This window comes from Ovis aries, chromosome X (assembly GCF_016772045.2).
Source record: "Ovis aries strain OAR_USU_Benz2616 breed Rambouillet chromosome X, ARS-UI_Ramb_v3.0, whole genome shotgun sequence".
NCBI lineage: Eukaryota > Metazoa > Chordata > Mammalia > Artiodactyla > Bovidae > Ovis > Ovis aries.
Window position 1 is genome coordinate 84,891,985 of NC_056080.1, and position 21,297 is coordinate 84,913,281.

The window sequence follows — 21,297 nt, forward strand, 5'->3', positions numbered from 1 at the left end:
ACTTAGCAGCATTGGTTTTCTGTATTTAAGTGGCAAGAGGTTTAAGGTGAAAGTGGATCAGGACCATGATCTCCAGAAGATCTTCTTGAACTTTCCAAAGCATGTGGCCCCCTCAGCAGGTCTCAACTCTGCACTAGGCCCCAGTGCTGTCTATTAGCAATGACACTGATCTAGCTGTATGATTATTGAGGCTTTAGGCTGATAGTGAATCCACAGCAATACTTGATTATTCAGTACCCTTGGGGAAAACAAATGATTTCTGTTAACTGAAGTTTAACTCGAAGACAGAGGGACCTTTGGTGAGACGAGCACTAAGATACATAGCACACGTCTTTATCCATACACAGCATCTACAGAAGATGCTCAAGCATCCTTTTGGTGACATCATCTGAGCACCAGATACTGCACCTGTCAGGACCTTGCCTGGGTAAATACTCAAGACTGCTGAACCTTGTGCCAGTGGGATGCATGTAGATGACATGAGGCTATACTGTCACTCGCTTTAGAAGAAAACCTAGAATCTGCTTTCTTGAAATAAGTTCCTAATTTCAACATGGTTTTTGCTCATTTTTTTCCTGGTTTTTAGTTATTTGCATTTTTCCAATGAAGCTTAAGCAAATATGGTGGCCATTCAAGAAGAATAAAATTACTCACTCAAAAAGGCCAGATAAAGCTTTCTCTCCGGAAAAATCATGTGTATTAATGCCAAGAGTGTCCTCTGACTTGCCAGCAGCATTTTCAATGTAACTTACTACTTCTCAACCACTAAAAATAAACCAACTCTTTCTTTGCTTCCAATATCCTCTTGCAACCTATATTAAAATTACTGGTAAGTGTAAGGTAAGTATACAAAATTGTTATCATCAGGAGCTATTTCCATAGTTTCTTTTATAAGTCATATAAGAACTGTCTGTATCATATGGGAATGATACAGTGTCCTCAAGGTAGCACAACCTATCAGGTGGCCTTTCTCACGAACTAGCTCTAGAATAACACGTCACACTCTGAGTGATGTCTAGATATACAGGACAAGTCCATGACTGGCATCCTTGACTCAGGAAACGTACCTATGGGAACTCTGTGGTGACACTTGATGCTAAGAGCCACACTTGGACCTCAAACATTTCAGGCAAGTTTATGAATCAAATAACAGCCAGATATTTCTTGCCATGAAATACACAGCAAAACATCTAACACTGAACTGGAGCTTAAGGTGGAAAAGAACAGATGTTCAAGCCAATATTTTAACTATCCAAATAAATTAGCTTACAATTACAAGAAAATACTTTTTCAAAGTATAACTTGCTAGTTTAAATAGGAAAATACAATGTGAACACTGAGCTGTCACTAACTCTTTGGCTCTTCTGAAGTAAGCATTCTATAAGAAGCAACACTGACATTTTCTAAAGTTGAATGTACAGGAATTACTTCCCAGATATTTTAATTTCTACCCTTTTCCCCCCTTAAAGATTAAGATAAGAGAACAAAGCAAGAGTTTAAAAATACAAGCTCTCAGTCGAGTAACATAAAGGTGGATTATTACCAAAAAACTAAGACTACTAAGCATTAAAGCAAGGACATCATCACCCATTCATCTTTACCTCATTATCAAAAAGTACAGAATTCCCTACAAGTGATTACTTGTTACAAGGCTAATTACAGCTCCTGCCTGAAAATGGTAAAACCTAAAGTTAGCAGCTTACATTTCTTGAGGATTTTACCTGTTATTTATTTTCCCTTATAGACATGTAGTTTTTAAGGCTTTGCGTCTCTGAGAATTTGATTTGCAGGATGCCATTTTCCATAGTGATTCCTACCTACAGCCCTGGGTCAGGTGGGGACACTGTTTGGGAATCACGAGTTCCATGGTGGGAACCACTTCTAGAGACTGTCCCTCGTGGGAACGCACAGGGAGTCAGGTTCAAGGTTGGTGATGACGTGCCCTCAGTGACCCCTGTCCCTGCACCCATCTTGCTTCCCAAGAAGGATTCAATCTCAGCTCAGGGAGTGGGCAGGGGGTTGAGAGATGGGGTTGGGGTTTCCCCAATGTGCCAGGCACTGCCTGGGCCCCAGCTCACCTTGCTGAATCAAGACCCTCCGGGGGAGGGTGGTAATGCCCTGATCCTGAAGGGCCATGGATACACCAGAACACTAGGAATCTTCTTGAGGGGTCTGTGTGCTCAGCCTATTTGAGGGGCTGCTTGACTTTTTTCTTTTTTTACGTGATTTTTGAAATAATTATAGATTGACAAGAAGTTGCAGAGAAAGGTACAGGGAAGGCCCATGTGCCCTTTACCCCGCCTTCACATGTGAGCATCCTGCATAACCAGAGCCAAGTATCAAAGTTGGGCAACTGACATCAGAAAACAGACTCAAGCGCTCACCCTGGCTTCATATGAGCATGTCTTCCTTTATTCGGCTCTGTATGAATATTTGGGCATTTCACCAACTCAGATTCCTACTAGTCAAGAAATACCAGGCATGGAGACTTAAAAAAAAAAAAAATCTTGTGCATTTTTCCAGGATTAAAAATAGTACAATGTAACATTTGAAAAATGTTAAAGGACAAAGTTGAGATGAAAATCTCCAATTTCACACTAGGGAAAACAACTCTGACAAAGAGAATGTAACTTGTCTTTTTAATTTAGCTCCGTTTATCACTGTTGTGTCTTGTGGGAGCAAAAATCTGAAATGACAGCAGATTCTAGCTTTCACTTAATTAGCCATCATTTTAAAATGGCACTTATATAAAGATGCACCAACTCGCTTTAAACATCTAGATTGGATTTATTGTTATTGAGTAGATTCTATAAATATGGAGTGATTCATGAGCTTCCTTCTTTGAGGAGGGAGAACTGTGTCACTGAGTTAGGATTCCTAGATCTCACAAAGGGCCTCACAGACAGCCAAAGCCTTGTCGCGCTGTCTCTCAGAACTGGATTTTTGAGTGTCAGATTTAGAAGAATTAAATACCACTGAAGAGGGAGACAGTTACAGAAGAAAACAATTTTCACAGTATTCAAGGAAGTAAATTGATAAGCTCTGTAAGATATAATAGTGCTTTCAAATGATGCTGTCACCACACAAAGCATGGTCATCAGTGGACACAATTCACTGCATCTCTGAGACCTAGCTTTAAAAATTCAGGAAACCAGTCACTAACTCTTTCGGGATAGAATTCTGCAATGTTTAAACAAGAATCTGAGGTGTTTTTTCGTAATTTTATTTCAAAATTGAAGACATTAGCCTTTTTCAAACTTTTCATCTACCACTGAAGGGTGCAACAATGTAAAATTATCTCAAGAAACAAGACCACTTCGTATAAGAACAATAATGCTTTCATTCAAGTTAGGAGGAAAAGTCTAAAATTTTAAGGAAGAATGATAGGAGGTGCTGAAACTTGGCAAAGTTTATAATTCTAAGCAATGGCTTCATGCTTGATACAGCTTTCAGCCTTTTACTATGATTAGACATAGTAAGAATTTGTACAACTGCATCAAAAGTAATTTCATCCAAAAGTCTGATAAAAGCCTCATAGGTCAAAAAGCAACCTGTGCATGAATTACCATTGCTACTTCTGTTTGCATAAATAATTCTCTTAGTTCTACCACTATCCTTTTCCCTGGAGAAAATGGCTTTAATATTCTTGAGTCATATAGTCACTTATTCAGGAAAGGACTACAAAAGTGCACTTGAAATGTCATTTCAATCATTTTAGAAAAAGAACATTCTTTACTATTTGTCAAAATCATAATCATTTAAGGCTGACATTTCTCAGGGTTCATATGTGACATCACTTTTCACTGTAATTCTCTCTCCTGATAACTTTGGCTATGTCAATGAAAATGCCAATGATCAAATCCAGGTCTACCAAATAAGCCTCTCCCCAGGGAAAGCTTCAGATCTATGCAGCCACTGGCCTCCCACATACCCACACCTGGTTGTCCCCTACAACCTCTGCTCAGCACAGCCAAAACGAACTTGTCTTCTCTTCTTCATTCTGTTCCTATGTTGCCCATCTTGACCACTGGCCCCACCATCAACCCATTTATCCAGGATGGATTCATCCCTATTATCCCATTTCCCCTCTTAACTATAACTGTCAATCAACCAATTCTACTGATCTGATCGTCTTGATCTTTCTCAAATCTGTTCTCTACTATCCCTCTCCACTGTCCCATTTTAAGGACTCATTATCACATACCGAGGGGCAAATTATTAGAAATGATGTTAACATCCATCAACAGAGGATTAAATAAAGTATGAGACAGTAAACAGAGTATTAACAGAGTGAAGAAGCCCACTTGGTAGGCAGTATGTATTGGAAAATTTAGAAAGCAAGCCATGGAGGTGCATATGTAGCATGCTCCATTAGGGTCAAAGGAGGAAGGAATATAAATAATGAACTACCTGCATAGGTTACTATCACTGGGTGGACAGCAATATGCTGAGAATGTTAACTAAAGGGTGCTGGGAGGGAGATATTTTTACTATTTTTACTGCTGTAGTTAGTTCACTCTACTATAAGAAGATACCTGGCTTAGAAGAACAAACTAACTCTCACAGTTCTGGAGGCTGAGAAGTCTGAGGTCAAGGAGCCAGCATGGTCTAATTCTGTTGAGATCCACCTCCTGGTTTATAGAGGATGGCCTTCTTGCTGTACTGCACACGGTGAAGATGTGAAGTCTGGCCTCTTTTTAAAAGGGCACTAATCCCATCATGGGACACCACCCCCATGACTGCATCTAAAGCTAATCACCTCCCATTGCCCTGAAGGTTAGAGCTTCAACAGAAAATTTGTGGGGACACAAACATTCAGTCCTTTAATCTTTCCTTACTTTTCAACCATGCATACATTAGTCATTTAAAAAAAAATCAACATAAATGCTTGCTGAATCAAAGCCCTTTCTAAACAGGATATTCTTATAGGTCACTTGGTGGCTGCTAGCTCCTGTTCATTCATTCCACTGACATTATTAGATACATTTAAGAAACATTTACTTAGCAGACACTATCTCTTATGAACAAGGTATTAAATAGATAAAAAGAGAGTAAGACACCACTACTGTCTTTAAAGAGTTAGAAATCCTCTGAAGGAGAGAGATGAGGAGGGAGCAGCTACTGTTCACGTAAAGAGAAGCAGGTTAAGTGCCCTGAAAGGTACAGATTAAGTGCCACGGGATGCCAGGGAATGCCAGAGTTACTTCTGGACAGGCAGGCCTGGAGGGGCGCTAGTGGCATGGGAGATCACCTGGAAGGGTAAGATGACTTTGGACATGGTAACTATGAGGACTACAAAAAAGTCAAAAATGGAAGAAAACACAAGGCCATCAGCAAACACCTTGGTCTGGCAGCCAGCCCACAGGTGGGTAGAAAAACAGGAGACCATGGAGAGATGTGGCCACATGGTAGACAGAACAGAGGTTTGCATTTACACTGACAGGGAGGGATGAGGGGCTGAAGTTTCAGAAGTGAAGGGGTGAAGACAGTCTGAGCTGCCTCCCAAGGGCAGCAACCTGACAGACAGCACGTGTAGAGTGGGCTGGATCAGAAACAGAAGTACAAAAATCAGCAAAGGCACCATCCCCACAGCCAGAAAAGAAGAGATGGAAACCTGAACCAAGTTGGGCTGGGCATGAAGAACACTTGGATTTAGTAAATGTTACAGAAAAGGGAAATCTCCCACTGACCCTGATTTTGGAGCAGAAGGAAGATGGGGAGAAGGAAATGCAATAGAGAAACTGGCAGTTCAAAGGAAGCTTGAGGGGAAAATGAGAGATTAATTTTAAACAAAGGTTTAGGCGTCAGCTGAAGTCACTGAGCAGCTAATGGGAAACACAAAGCCATGAAGGCAATGCTGGTCAACACAAGAACAAAAAAGACTTGGGGTAGCACAGAGCAAGGATGGACTTTTCTAGAAAACCCATATTTAGACGTCAGAAGCAAGCTGAGGAAATGGAAAAGGAGGGCCAAGAGATTGACACCTCAGAAGCCACAGGAGAGGTGTCTGCCAGCGTGATGATCTAGATGCTCTAACTGATATTTCTGCTGACAACATCTAAAACTGCTGGACAAAACAGAAACCCTTTTTAAAAATGCACTCATGAGCCTACGAGGGAAGAAGAGACTCTCAGAAGCCCAAGTCAAACTGTGAATGGAATGCAGAGAACAAGAAGAGTGGGCAGGACTGGTTTCTGTGGCCTCTTAGGCTCCAGGAGATAAGATGTAATGCCCTGGGCTGGCCAAGATGGGTGTCAAACTGGAAACTTCCTTCAATAACACTGTACCCTTAGGGCAAGGACAAACAGGAAACAAATTCCTGAGACTCAGAGGGAACTTACCTGCCTAGGTGACCTGTGCTGAGCAAGGGAGCCTACAGTACAGGGCTGCCAAAACTCATATAACTTTCATGGTCCCAAAAATATCCTGCAGAGAATTTAATCTGTGAGTGCCCCAGGCTGGGAGTGCCCCTCAAATGCCTGGCAGAAGAAAATGTAAGACTGCCTTCAATCCTGGCCCTGGAGTCTTCCCACAGATAAAGGCCCAAGGAATAAGTCCACAGGCAATCATCACCAACAACCCAAGAAAGTAGGCCCCACAAGCCAGGAGACCAGGCCTGGCTGAAGAGAGAGGTGGTGAATGAAGTGGAAGACCCAGCAGCCCCGACACAAAGGGGATGCTCTGTCAATTCTAACTTGGGACATCTGGTGGATATTTTATAAACATCTATTGCAGCTATTCAATTAAAAAAAAAAAAAAACACCTTTGAATGACAGTGCGGTGGAAGAGGCCAAGGTCTTACAGTCTACCAAGTAGGAAAACTTGTAGGGCCTGGAATCACTTTCAAAACAACAGTTTCGATGAACTTATTTGCAGGGCAGCAATGGAGATGCAGACAGAGAGAACAGACTTGTGGGCACAGTGGGGAAAGGAGAGAGAGGGACAACTGGAGAGAGTAGCATCGAAACATATACATTACCAAATATAAGATAGATAGCCAGTGGGAATTCGCTGTATGACTCAGGGAACTCAGACCAGTGCTCTGTGACAACCTAGAGGGGTGGGATGTGGTAGGAGGTGGGAGGAAGGTTCAAGATGGAGGGGATATATGTATACCTATGGCTGACTCATGTTGATGTATGGTGGAAACCAACATGGCATTAAAAATTTTTTAATTTTAATTGGAGGCTAATTACTTTACAATATTGTGGCGGGTTTTGCCATACATTCACATGAATCAGCCATGCCGTGTACATGTGTTCCCCATTCTGACCCTCCCTCCCACGTCCCTCCCCATCCCATCCCTCAGGGTATTCCCAGTGCACCAGTCCCGAGCACCCTGTCTCATGCTTTGAACCTGGACTGGAGATCTATTTCACATATGGTAATATACATGTTTCAATGCTATTCTCTCAAATCATCCCACCCTCGCCTTCTCCCACAGAGTCCAACAGACTGTTCTTTACATCTGTGTCTCTTTTGCTGTCTCACATATAGGGTCATCATTACCATCTTTCTAAATTCCATATATATGCATTAATATACTGTATTCGTGTTTTTCTTTCTGACTTACTTCGCTCTGTATAATAGGCTCCAGTTTCATCCACCTCATTACAACTGATTCAAATGCATTACTTATAGCTGAGTAATATTCCATTGTGTATATATACCACAGCTTTCTTATCCATCATCTGCTGATGGACATCTAGGTTGCTTCCATGTCCTGGCTATTATAAACAGTGCTGCAATGAACATTGGGGTACATGTATCTCCTCAATTCTGGTTTCCTCGGTGTGTATGCCCAGCAGTGGGATTGCCAGGTCATAAGGCAGTTCTATTTCCAGTTTTTAAGGAATCTCCACACTGTTCTCCATAGTGGCTGTACTACTTTGCATTCCCATCAACAGTGTAAGAGGGTTCCCTTTTCTCTGCACCCTCTCCAGCATTTGTTGTTTGTAGACTTTTTGATAGCAGCCATTCTGACCAGAGTGAGATGGTACCTCATTGTGGTTTTGATTTGCATTTTCCTGATAATGAGTGATGTTAAACATCTTTTCATGTGTTTGTTACCCATCTGTATGTCTTCTTTGGAGAAATGTCTGCTTAGTTCTTTGGCCCATTTTTTGATTGGGTCATTTATTTTTCTGGAATTGAGCTGCATGAGCTGCTTGTATATTTTTGAGACTAATTCTTTGTCAGTTGCTTCATTTGCTATTATTTTCTCCCATTCTGAAGGCTGTCTTTTCACCTTGCTTATAGTTTCCTTCATTGTGCAAAAGCTTTTAAGTTTAATTAGGTCCCATTTGTTTATTTTTGCTTTTATTTCCATTACTCTGGGAGGTGGGTCATAGACAATCCTGCTGTGATTGATGTCAGAGAGTGTTTTGCCTATGCTTTCCTCTAGGAGTTTTATAGTTTCTGGTCTTATGTTTAGATCTTTAATCCATTTTGAGTGTATTTTTGTGTATGGTGTTAGAAAGTGTTCTAGTTTCATTCTTTTACAAGTGGTTGACCAGTTTTCCCAGCACCACTTGTTAAAGAGATTGTCTTTTCTCTATTGTATATTCTTGCCTCCTTTGTCAAAGGTAAGGTGTCCATAGGTGTGTGGATTTATCTCTGGGCTTTCTATTTTGTTCCACTGATCTATGTTTCTGTCTTTGTGCCAGTACCATACCGTCTCAACATGGCATGTAAAGCAATTATCCTCTAATTAAAAATAAATTAATTAAAAAACAACCCTCCCCCCCCAAAAAAAAACCAACAGTTCCCCCAAGTTGCAAGGCAGGGAGTGGAAGGGAGGATGTGAGCACCAGCGGTGAGCACTGTGCTTCTGGACATGGAGGGTGGCACGGGGAAGGGGAGGGACAGTCCAGCTGGGACCACAGTCCCCAGAGATGGGCACAGGGAGGATGGCTGGGCATGTCTCGAGACCAGGGGAGAGGGCAGTGGAGAGAGACAGAAAGAAGACAGAGGGCCAAGTCTTGTAGGAGGCAGGAAGGGAGGAGCTTTAAAAGCATGATTAGACCCTCTATGAGCCAAGTTTACTATTTATTTAAGAAAAAAAAAATGTCCTGGTTAGAAAAAGAGATGGAGAACTAAGCCACCCTTGGGTCTCAGACCGCATCCAGGCTGAGAGGCGAGTGCACATGTGTAGCTTCTCATTCAATTCCCGGGTGAAAATGAGCTTCTGGTTGTTGGCTATTAATCTGTAATCAGCCTAGAAACAAAGAGTCTGCTCCATTTCAGTCTGGTTTACAACCTCAAAGCACAGAAAAAGTGCCCCAGGTCGTTTATTCTCGGTTTGTAATATCAAAAAATAGGTGTATCCTCCCAGCCCCGTGTCGTATCCTTTATGGAATTATTTCAGTAGGCAAGCACCATGAGATGTGCCATGAGAACACAAGGGGAAATGGCACTGCTCAGACCACATGGCAGGGCAGGCTGGGGTTCAGTGAAGCCAGGAAGAAAGACAAGGGCCCTGCTCGCTGCTCTCCACAGAAAAGGCCTTGGAACCCGCAGCATCTCCTTTGGGGTCAGAGCCAGTGGATCTTCTCCCCTGGACCCAGAAGATGGTCAAATTTACTAAAGCAAACACCAGAAGGCTTTGCAAGTCTCTGACTGCCAATCAGGTCACAGGAGAACAAAAAGTAGGAAATAAGGCAATACTATAGAGCTGAATCCAGAAAGGGGGCAAGTGCAGACACAAACCTGAGTGAGCCATGCTACTCTGCAAGCAGTGTCACAGGTGGAAAGAACAGAAAACAACTTCTGAAGAGCTCTGTGTATTACTTGGCACCGCTGCTCATACATCCCATTTCTACTTAAGATGCTTTTTGGCTTTCATGCTCTCAAATAGAAGACTTTCAACTAATCCTTTGGCAAGGTACAAGCCCTCAGTTGGTTAATGAGACTACTAACTGTTACCTGTGGAGCACCTTTCTTTTAAAGGGCTTAAAGTGTCCCACATATGATCACAATGACTTTTTTCATATACTTGGGAAGAGTGGGTCAGAGTAATCATCCTTATTCTCACCACCTGCTGGGAAACACGGGGCGTTAAGAACAGAAGCACTGACATTTATTGGGCACTTACTGCGTGCCAGGAGCTCTTGTAAGTACTTTTCATTTAATCCTCACAAAACCCCTGTGGGGTGGAGACTGTTATTATCCCCATTGGAGATGAAAATGCTGAAGCACAGAAATATTACATGATTTTCAAAGTTGCGAAGCAGGTAAAGGACTCAGTTGGATTCACACACGGACCTCTGGATGCCTGGGCCCCATGCTGGCAACCACCCTGCAGAAGGGACCTGTGAATGACTCCTCCCACTGAGCCTCCCCGATCCAGGCCACGGGGAGCCTGGCAGCTGGGTCTCGGGCTCCATTTCTTCTAGCTCTACATTTCCCTCATGTGAATCTACAGACCATGAGTTTAATCATACACTCAAGCCCTTCATTTAAACAAATGTCAAGAAAATCCACACAGACCTAAAGATACATTTAAGCGACTGTATTAGTGCATGCTGCTGCTGATGCTGCTAAGTTGCTTAAGTCGTGTCTGACTCTTAGCAACCCTAAGGACTGCAGCCTACGAGGCTCCTCTGTCCATGGGATTTTCCAGGCAAGAGTATTGGAGTGGGGTGCCATTGCCTTCTCTTGTATTAGTGCATAAATAAACTTAAAACACAATTTATTCTACATATTCTATCATTATCAAACGTTCTAGACTATGAGTAACAGAAAGCCAAAGACTTTATACCATGATCTAGACACACACAGATAACAGATAGAGATGCTCTTAATATTTTCATGACTCAATAACAGATTGGGATTCAGAATTTAAAAAAGAAAAACTCCCATCTAAAATTTGTATTATCTCTGATTATTCCATCTGAGTAAAACAATGAGCAAACAATAAAGGAAATCAATGAAAGAGGATCTTTAGCATTGAACATACCACTCCAACAATTAAACTACTTTTCTGTAGCAGTATCAGGCTCTGTTCATATGTACACCTGCCTTTAAAAATCAACCATGATATCAGAGGCATTGTCACATTTCTTATCATAAAAATGTATCATTTCCTTAGAACTAGTATTGATTTGGAATATCGTTTGAAAAAATGGTACGATTTCTACTGTTTGAAAAGCAAAGCAAAAATAAAACAAGAAAATAAATGCCCCAGTTCAAATAGAAAAGTGCAGTCTAAACAATTTTCAAGCCTTAATGGATTGACCTAATATAGAACCAATCACGGTAATGGTTTGGGATCCACTGTGTGTGGCTAAATGGCTCAAGGTCAATTCAAAGTTTCAGTCCTAACTGAACACACTGAGTGGTGAAAATACTAATGGGGAAGAAGGCAAGAGAGCCAGGGCTGGTGTGAAAGAAAAAATCTCACTCATATGCCGCTTGCCTCACAGCTCGATTTGGAACCCAGCTCTCTTGGCCTCCAGACACCATTTCACCGACACAACTGCTACGTTACTTCTGGCATCCAGTGCCAATAACAATCACTGAGATAATCTGCAGCTGCTTTAGCAGTTTCAGTAATATTAACAAAGTGCTATTTTTCAAGCAGGGGCCCTTTGTATTGTTCCATGCAATCAGGCTTAGATTACGCTTCCAGGAAATCCCTTTCTGGCACACTCTTGCATTCCCCACTGTGGCAGTTGGGAAACTTTTCTTCCCCTCCTGTCTCAGAGGAATAATTGTCCCTTCTCCTTTCCCAACCTGCCCTGCAAAATGGGCTTCATCCCACGCCCCCACCCCACCCCGTTTTCTGCTCAGGAAAGAAACCCTCTTCTCTCTTGCTTTCCCCTGCCCACCATCTTCATTCACCTTTTTTGGATCCTCAGGGAAACACGTCTTCCCTCCAGCTGATTGCTACCACTACTTTGTTTTGAAACACTCTTTGCTCTCTCTTTAAACCTCCATCAACTGGCTCCCATCCCCACCACTCAGACCACCTCCTGCGATTCAAAAAAGTTTAACCAGTGTATGCCTATACTGGACACTGCGGGGGCAGGATGAGGAAAGAGTGTCCCAGCCTCAAGCAGTCCACAGTTAGGGGGTCCAGTCCCCAAGGACCTCTTCCTGAGCGTCCTTCCCACCCCCACAACCTCGCACATCCATCACCACCTTCTCAGAGCTCGCTCTGCCTTTGGCTTCCACAGACCCCAACCTGCAGGCTCTCCCCATTACCTCTCTAGAGCACCATCATTCTCCTTGCTGGCTTCTCTGGTACATACCAGAGCTCCTCAACCCAGGACCTACAAGTGAGCTTCCCAGGGGCTCCAAGTCCCCTAAAAATTTACATCCAGTTTTGTACCTAAGTGTGTCTGTCAGTGGAGGAGAAACGCTAACTTGCACCATGTTACCAAAGGAATCCATGACTCCAAACAGATGGAGCATCACAATTTCAGGTCTATACCTCTGGACTCTCTTCTAAGAGGTGGGCCTGCAATTGCTGCTGGAAACTCAAAAGGTACTAACTGGCCCTGCGAGCAAAACAGAATTCCCCATCCCTCCTTCCTCGCCCCATCTCCTACCTGCTTCCCCAAATGAAATCCGTTTTTTACTTCCCTGCCCTGCAGGATCACGCCGCAGACCTCAGAAGGAAGGATGACTCAGCCTTCCTCCCAGTTCTCCGAGATCAAACTACAGCCCAAGCAGGTGGTCTCTGCATGCATCACCAGCATCTTGCTTGGTCCTCCCTCTGACCCCACTGCTGGCTTCATTTATTTCAAAACCTTCACTAAGTCTCCACAACTTCCCAAGGTACAAGCTCCTGAGTCAGCGGATCCCTCCACCTGATGCACCCAGCTCTTGCCCCCTCCTCCCATCCCATGCTTTCTGGCGACCCTAATAAGCACTCTTCATGCTGCCAACTTACCCTCCCTAGTGCTGAGGGTCAGGATCTTGCCTTTGCCTAAAAAACCACCTCCTCCACCATCCCTGTCCACAGGAAATGACAACCATCCTCAAGGCCCAACCCAAATGACTATCAATTCTACGCAGGCTTTTCCAGCTGGACCTGTTCCCTTTTTCCTGGGACTCCCCAGCCGGCTTCCCTGGCCTCTGAGGGCACTGGCTGTCGACCAACCTGTGTCAGAGCCACACACGTTTGTCACATCACTTCTGTCACATCCCGAGATGTAACCAGGTCGCATTCATCCTACTACAACTTCTTGTCATCTGCCTTCATGCCCCCCCCACACTACCCTGAAATGAATTTGCCTGATGAAACCTGCACACATTGAATGGAATAGCAGGGGCTAATATTCCAAAAGCTATGTCAATAGCTGATCTGTTTTTATCTGTATTTTCTATTGTTTTGGTGAATAGTTTGGCTTTCTTTTTTAAGATGACTTTCAGTGGTTAAAACTTAAGTGAATTTAATTTTCCACAACTTTGTATGAGCCATTCGGCTCCCGTTTTTTCCTCCAGTTTTTCACTTTGTTGTCTTCCTAAACAAAAGAGTAGGGATGCCTAGCACAGACACAAAAAATAAGGCAAAGCACCCCTCTGTGGACCACTCCAATGACAGCAACCCAGAATCCTATATCCTCTGATAACATACCCACAATATCCAGAAATCCAGCCCAAGTGTCTCCACAGAATGAAATTTTCCTTCACTTTCCTCTAAACCTGTATTCATTAAAAAAGCCGTCACCGTACATCTCCCATGAAGAAGTGATTATGCTGAGGTTAGAGAGGTAGATAAAGCCTGATCCCGCCTTGATAAGCTCACAGAATAGGAGGGGGATGGGCAATTACTACATAATTACAACAGAAGGCAGACTGAGGGACGTAAGTGCTCCAGTAGCAGGACCTACAAAGTCCAAACAAGTGACAGGTGTGATGAACTCCCACCAGGGATCACGCATGGTGTGGAAAAGGATCTAGGACTGAGCAAAATGGTGAGGGATGGGCTCTAGAGAAATGAGGGGACCTCAGGTAGAGGTGAGGGACGGGGAAGCCAAAGACTGAGTTGAGAAAGGTCTATGTATACCAGAGGGGCACAGGGCCATCCTATGAGGTTGGAGTCTAGGGTATAAGCCATGGGAAGTCACTGAACATTTTTTGTGTGAAGGGAGGGACATAGAGTGACATGATCATACAGTACTTAAAAAAAAAGACAGCAGCACTGTGGAGGATAAGTTGGAAGGGAAGTGAGTTGGGAAGCACAGGTAGATGGGAAGAAATATTCGAGAGTTACTGATAAGCAGAACCTGGGCTTCTTCTCTCGTGGCTCAGATGGTAAAGAACCCATCTGCAAGGAGACACAGGTTCCATCCCTGGGTCAGGAAGATCCCCTGGAGAAGGAAATGGCTACCCACTCCAGTATTCTTGTCTGGAGAATTCCATGGACAGAAGAGCCTGGCGGGCTCCAGTCCATGGAGTCACAAAGAGTTGGACACAACTGAGCGACTAACACACAATAAGCAGAACCTACAGGATTTGAAATTGATGCAGCTAGAGAGGCAAGGCAGGGGAATGAGAAAGCTGACTTCATAAATAAAATACATGGATGTAATGTACAGCATAAGGAATATAACCAATATTTATAATAATAAAATGGAGTATAATTGGTAAAAATACTAAATCACTATATTTTATACCTAAAACAAATATAACATTGTAAATTAACTGTACTTCAATACAATAAATAAGTTTTATGCCTGATTGGGGCAGGGTACTTGACTTCAAGTTCTTGAACCTGAGAAACTGAGGATCATCCAAATTGAGGGATATGTAGGCTGAAGAATAGTTCTGGTGAACTGCAAAGAGGTTAGGGAGATGGTGAGCTTGTGATTCTCACAGACTTCCAGAGGAAGGTGTTTGAGAGGTTCATTTAGATTCACTTGAGGCCAATGTCAAAACTAGATTTAGAAATTACCCATATGGCAATGACAGCTTAAGCTATGGATTAAACAAATTCATCAAGGCAAAGTGAGTAACAAGACAAGAGGGTTGATAGGGAACCACCACCAAGATGTCTACACTTAAGGAAAAAAACAGAGGCAGTGGACACTAGGAAGGAACAGTCAAGATGGTACAGCAACACAGAAACAGAGAGTGGTCAAAATTATTGAATGCTTGGGGGAGATCAAAAACAATGAAGACTGAAGTGAGTCACTAGATTCAGCCAGAGAGAGGTCTCAGTTCCAAGGAGGGATCTTCAATAAAACTGGATACTAGAATGGTCTGGGGGAATGAATGAACCAGAGATGTGGAGAGACTAGAATGTTCTTTCCAGAAGTTTGGACTGAAGTAAGAAATGGGATAGTAGTTTAGGGGAAAGCTGGTTCAACACTTTAACCTGTTTTTAGGGTGAAGCGAAGTGAAGTAAAAATTGTTCAGTCATGTCAGACTCTTTGCGACACCAGGGATGAAACAGTCCATGGAATTCTCCAGGACAAAATACTGGAGTGGGTAGCCATTTCCTTCTCCAGGGTCTCTTTCCAACCCAGGGATCAAATCCAGGTCTCCTGCATTGCAGGTGGATTCTTTACCGTCAAGTAAAACCAAAAGGAGGCAGAAAATCCCAGAGAAAGGAGATGACTGATCAAGCAAGATCACACAGGAGATGGACTGGGGCCTTAGCTCCTTCACACCTGTTGTGTGAACCATCTTTACATCTCTGATTATGTAAGGCCAGATATGCAAAACTCAGGACAGAACCCATCCCCTCAATTAGTTTTCCTGGATTAGATGTACATTCTCACTTTCACAGTAATTCCAAAGATGTATTCCCATTAAACATTTTATTCTAGTCATTTAAAAATGTTAATATTATAATATCTTTTAAATCACATATTTAACCAATAACTGACAAAAGTCTTAACATGTATTCAACTCTTTGATATCATTATATTTGCTGTAAGTATCACATTTGAATCTCCAATCAACACATGACTCACAATGAGTACTCCAGATCCCCCTAGACCACCAGTCTTTGTATAATTGCCCTTTCCATTGGTCATAAATTTCCTTTGATGGAAAAACTGTTGATGAAATTCAGGCAGAAAGAAGCCATGTCTTGTTAGAAAAAAAAGTCAGGCCCCTATTGCCCCAAAACAAATAAATAAGACAGGCATAGGAAGAAGAGTTCCATCACAAAGCAGTTCTTCTATTTAATGATCTCTTCCATCAGCTTCAGTCTAGCTGGAGCACTGTTTATTCTATACTTAAAGGCATATATTTATTTAAAGAATTATTCCCCTGCTCTCCCCTTGATAGACGTTTGCCTTCAAGTTTGTTTAAAGTCAAGCAGAGGATCCTGTGATAAACCAAAATGGAAACGAATACGAAAAAGTGTATATACATATATATATATATATATATATATATATATAATTGAATCACTTTGCTGTACAGCAGAAATTAACATGCCACTATTAAATCAACTAAACTTCAATAAATTTTTTAAAAGACATTTAGAGAAAATGCTGAGAACACTATCAAAAATAAAATCAATAAATCTTTTGAAATTTAAGTTTCAAATAAAACAACAACAACAAAAAACAAACTCAAGCAGCAGAAGTGAAGGAGGCGTTAAAAGGACAGAAGCCAGGAAAAAAAAAAAGAAGGCAAGATCAAGGCAGAATACAAAGAAAGATGGTTTGAAGCTTATTTCAGTCCCTCGGTAAAACAAGGTGAGATTACTAAGTCTGCTAAATAGGAAAGAAAAGTTCTAGATATACACAGCCCAAAACTTGTTATGCACTAAGTCATAGGTTATAAGCAACAAATGCATAATAAGTCTGTCCTGCAAATATATAGTGAACCCCATGAAATGACATTCAAAGTGTCAGTCCTTAAAAATAAAGAATCTGCGCCTAAACCACAAATCCGGATTTGAGAACTACAACAGCCCTTGGGCTCAGAGCACTTGCTTCCACATATAACTGGAACCACAGAAGCCTGACCCGCCTCACTCTCAGTTCCCAAGCTGAGGGCGATGAGCTCTGGGATGCGATGTCACAACACTTCACGGACATGCCTGTGGTCACCTTGCCACCTTTGGCCTTTGGGAGAGGGCTAGTCCAGGTAGAGGGCAGGTTCGGAGGTGGCAGGGGTCACTTGCACTGAGCCATCCCATACAGACTGGCAGAGGAGAGGCTTGTGCCCTCTGGGAACAGGTCAAGCTTCTGTAGTAAACAGCCTCGCACACACACCCCACTGGGGAACGCAGCAGAGGAAGCAAAGAAGGAGAACCCGGGAACCTACCAAACTGTGGGCCAGTGGGAAGGCGTATCTTGTGAGGATCTCAAACATGTCTCTTCTGCTGTGACCCTCCTGTTTCAGCGCGAACCTCAGGTTTCTCAAGTCCTGGGGGCAAAGGACAAACGTGCCAGTTCAGTCTGCAAACTGAGTCACGTTCGTTAGCAAAAAACCTATTCTGGAAGAAGATCGACTTACCTGAAGAGGCAACAAAGCTAGACCACTAAGAAAATTACTTTGTTTTGTACCATATCTTGAAATATCTGGTTTTAAGAACCCCTGAAAATATTCCCATCATCATCATGATTGTAAAGACAAGACAACTCACGTTAAAGAGAAGACGGAGTTAAAGTTCATTTGTTAAAAAGAAAAACCAAACCTTGCCTAGTGTATCACTCCTGTGTCTGTCTAACTGCTTTCTGAGGTATTTTAATAATAAAAATTTTATTCATAGGACTTTTATCAAATGTATATCTGCCAAAAATATTATTTCAAAATTGTCATTAAAATACAGAAGCTCTCTCCCTCTCCCCTCATGCTTTTCACTTTAAAGTCTCCCTTTTAAAAATTAGGAAATGACTGGCATTTTAAGCTCTCATATAAGTAACATAATATTATTTTGTTATACAATTTTACTTTTTTTGTTTAAAGAAAATCACATTTCATTGGAACAATATGGTGTAACTTAGATAAAAAGTATAAGAGCTAAAATATCTGCTGTCAGCAAATAGGAACCAGGCTGCAAACAAACAGCCAGTTTCTCTTTAGGACTGTACAATCAGAATTTTACTTTTACAGGCTTCTATAAAGACCACCTTAAGATCTACCATAGTACGAATGACTATGCTTCTAGGAACTAAGAATTAATGCTCAAAACCAGATTTTATAGATAGTTTCCAATACATATCTCTTCAATAAGCAGGGAAACCTTCTTTCAAACTGAATCCAGTAAAGTAAGTAAAATAAAATAACCTCCCTTAAAAATCAGTTTGTATTACCCAGCAAAAGATATAACGTTCTATCATATTTTTGAAGCTGGCAGTTTTTGAGGTTGTCTCTTAAATCACTCATGGTTCTGTGGCTGAGTGATGGCCGTCACCTCCTGCATTGCACTTTCAATACTTCAGGAGTGAGACAGATCCAGCCCCTGCCCTCTCCGATTTTCCTAAGTGCTTTTTCACTTGTTATCTCAAGAGCACTCTTGAAGCTTCCTAAGTCTTCAACATGCAGGAGACAAAAGCCTTGCTATACACATCCCCAAATGCAAGGGGCAGTGAAGGGAATGTAAGGAACCAGGCTCTCAGGCCTTTCATCAACGACCCCACACCCATCTCTCTATACACATGGTATCTACTGGGCCTCGCCAGCTCCAGGAGTCCATGCTTTCATTTTTAAAAGCACATAACTTAATAGTGGAAGACAGAGGAGCCCGGCATGCTGCAGTCCATGGCAGCACAAAGAGTCAGACACAACTTAGTGACTGAACAACAACAACAAACTTTGTAATATCCCAAAACTGATTCACAACATCTTCCAAGAACATTGAGACACAAGTTGTTGTCTTGTGATGCAAAGCACTAGTCAAGTGGTAGGAAAAAAAAATCACTTCAATAAGATGATGTGCTTTTAAGGGGTTTACAAAGAGCCTGAAATACAGCAGTGGCTAGCTGAGGATCCCCAGGGCTCACAGATGCATGAAGGATCTTCTTCCCATCAGCCTTGGTCCCAATAACATGATGCCCTTAACCTCTGAACCAGAAACTAGACCATTTCTAAGTAAATCTTTATTCTGGTCCATCGGTGATTCAAACCACGACTTTCAATGTGCCAAAGCACAAGTGATTTAAGTGCCTTGGTGTGGCCATCTGATTCAGGTGGAATTCAAAGACAGGGAGAATCACTACCTTGTCTTGCCAACAAGAAAACTGAAGTGGAAAAGGCAAGTGAGTCACAGGGGGCTGATCACCAAATCTGAGACAGGACTATGGGCATATACTGAGGAGTAACTTCAACCTGGTCTCCTAGAGCCTGACCTAGATGGGAAGGACACCTGGGGAAGAGCCACGTGGCAGAAAAGTCTCGCCACAAGACCCTTGGTGTTCAGCAACTGGGACACGTGGTGCTGTGCCAAGCCTCGAGATAACAGAGTAAACACAGCCCACTGCAACAGCCCGCTGCAATAGCCCTGATGAGATGGTCTGGCTCTGCTTTTTTAGTTTTTTAAGCTCCGAGTTGTTGGTAGGGGCTGGAATGGGCTTAGGGGGTAAGAATTCCTATATTTGGAGCTGTCTTCTCCTTTGTTTGTAGATGACAACCATTGGGACTTCTGTCCAGCATGAGCAAGCTGCCACTGGTAAGCAGAAATCCCCAGGTGCGGCCCTGGTGGAGACAATCTGTAGGGGTTCCACATTCTCATTTTGAGAAAGCAGCGCGGTGGGACTGTGGTTAGTGACTGCAGATGAAAGGGGACCTGCGGGAGACAGGGGCGAGCCGTGTACCACTGGAGCAGATTCTCTTTCTGTCACCCTCAGGTCTGTTCCTGAGAAAACGGAATTCGACTCTCACAATGTCCTGTGTTTCCAGGGAGATAACAGAATTAAAAGGTTGTACTACAACGTGGTTCTAGGCCACTGTCTTTGGGCTTAATACTAATTCCATGAAATATACATATGGAACATTTGAAAATTATGCCTGCCAACTTGTTCTTCAGCCCCATGTTCTTACAATACACAATCAGAGGGTAAGAATGTGCTTTGTCTTGTTGATTTGGGTGATTCATATTTAAATACAAGTTTTGCCCATTGACAAGGCAACAAATTGGATTTTTTCAATTCAATTAGAATGAGAGTCACTTTGAAATCACAGGAAAAGCAACCTCATTTTCCATGAAGTGCTGTAATATAACAACTCTCCCCCAACAGATTCTTCTATGCAAAAGAGAAAAACCTTCCTCAAAAGTAAACCCCCAATTTCTAGGCCCCAAAGGGTAGAAAGTAGCTAGGATTATAGATGAGGTATTAAGGGAGTGTGAATTCTACCAAAATCAACAAAAGGCTGCCAAGGTGGGGACTGAGGGAGCATTTCAGTTCAAGTCTCATTATGACACAATCCTTCACTTTCTGACAGAGTGTACTAGTCTTGATCTTTTACAAACTGGCAACAAAAACGTATTATCTTCAAAATCCAAAACAAGGTACAGGAGATTGGCTTTAAGAAACCAGAGTGCACAAGACCAAGAAAAGGAGACATGGGCCAGGACTGTGGCTCCTCCGTCAGCTCCCTCAGGCACCTGCAGGCAAGGAAGCCCATTGAGCAAACACCTCCTTTCTCATCCACAGAATGAAGGACTCGGACTGGCCAGAGGTCAGCACACTTCAGCCCAGGTCAGTCTTGGTGTGGTCTTCAAGCTAAGATTGTTTTTTATATTTTAAAAATAAAAATAAAAGACATTGTATTTTGTTGAAAAAATAAAATACAATGAAGAATGTATGACAGATCCTACTGGCCCACAAAACCTAAACTATGTGCTTTCTGGCCCTTTACTGATCCCTGTACTAGACTAAAGGTCAGGGACACTTGAAAGAGTCCCAGCCTCTGGGACACAGCCTTCACCAATTATCTTACAGTAGGACCTGAGGTAGAACCCAAAGCTTTGCCTTTGTCAACCCAAAGAGGGCTTCCCAGGTGCCCCTCATGCATATCTAGCTGTGGGAACCACCTGGACAGATGACCTCCAAACCCCTTCTAGATCTTTCTAGGACTGGGTACTATAGTCTTCTAATATGGAATACCCAAGAAAGAAGTTTTCTGGTAAAAAGGTTTATTCTGTTGTTTGCAAAATTATTATCTCACTGGATTTGGATCCCAACTCTGCCATTAGTTGGGTCTTCTTAGCTAAGTCACCAAACTCTTCTTAGCCTCAGGCTCCACATCTACAAAATGGGGACATCACTGTTCATCTCAGAAGGCTGCCCTGAGGCTTTAATGCAAAGGCCCTAGCATGTGTTTAGAACGACAGAGATGCTCAATAAACAGTTACTACTATAGCTGACTGAATGTTATCATCAT

General features: G+C 42.5%; 1 protein-coding gene across 8 annotated transcripts in view; it reads right to left on the bottom strand.

Moving 5' to 3' along the window:
* The window catches only part of MTM1 (myotubularin 1), a 90,281-nt gene that overhangs the window by 29,123 nt on the left and 39,861 nt on the right, over positions 1-21,297 (bottom strand). For all 8 annotated transcript variants that reach the window (XM_060407485.1, XM_042241598.2, XM_042241600.2 and 5 more), the window contains one exon: positions 17,236-17,337. In XM_060407485.1, coding sequence (XP_060263468.1) covers positions 17,236-17,337 — 102 coding nt within the window. The remainder of the gene's footprint in view (positions 1-17,235; positions 17,338-21,297) is intronic.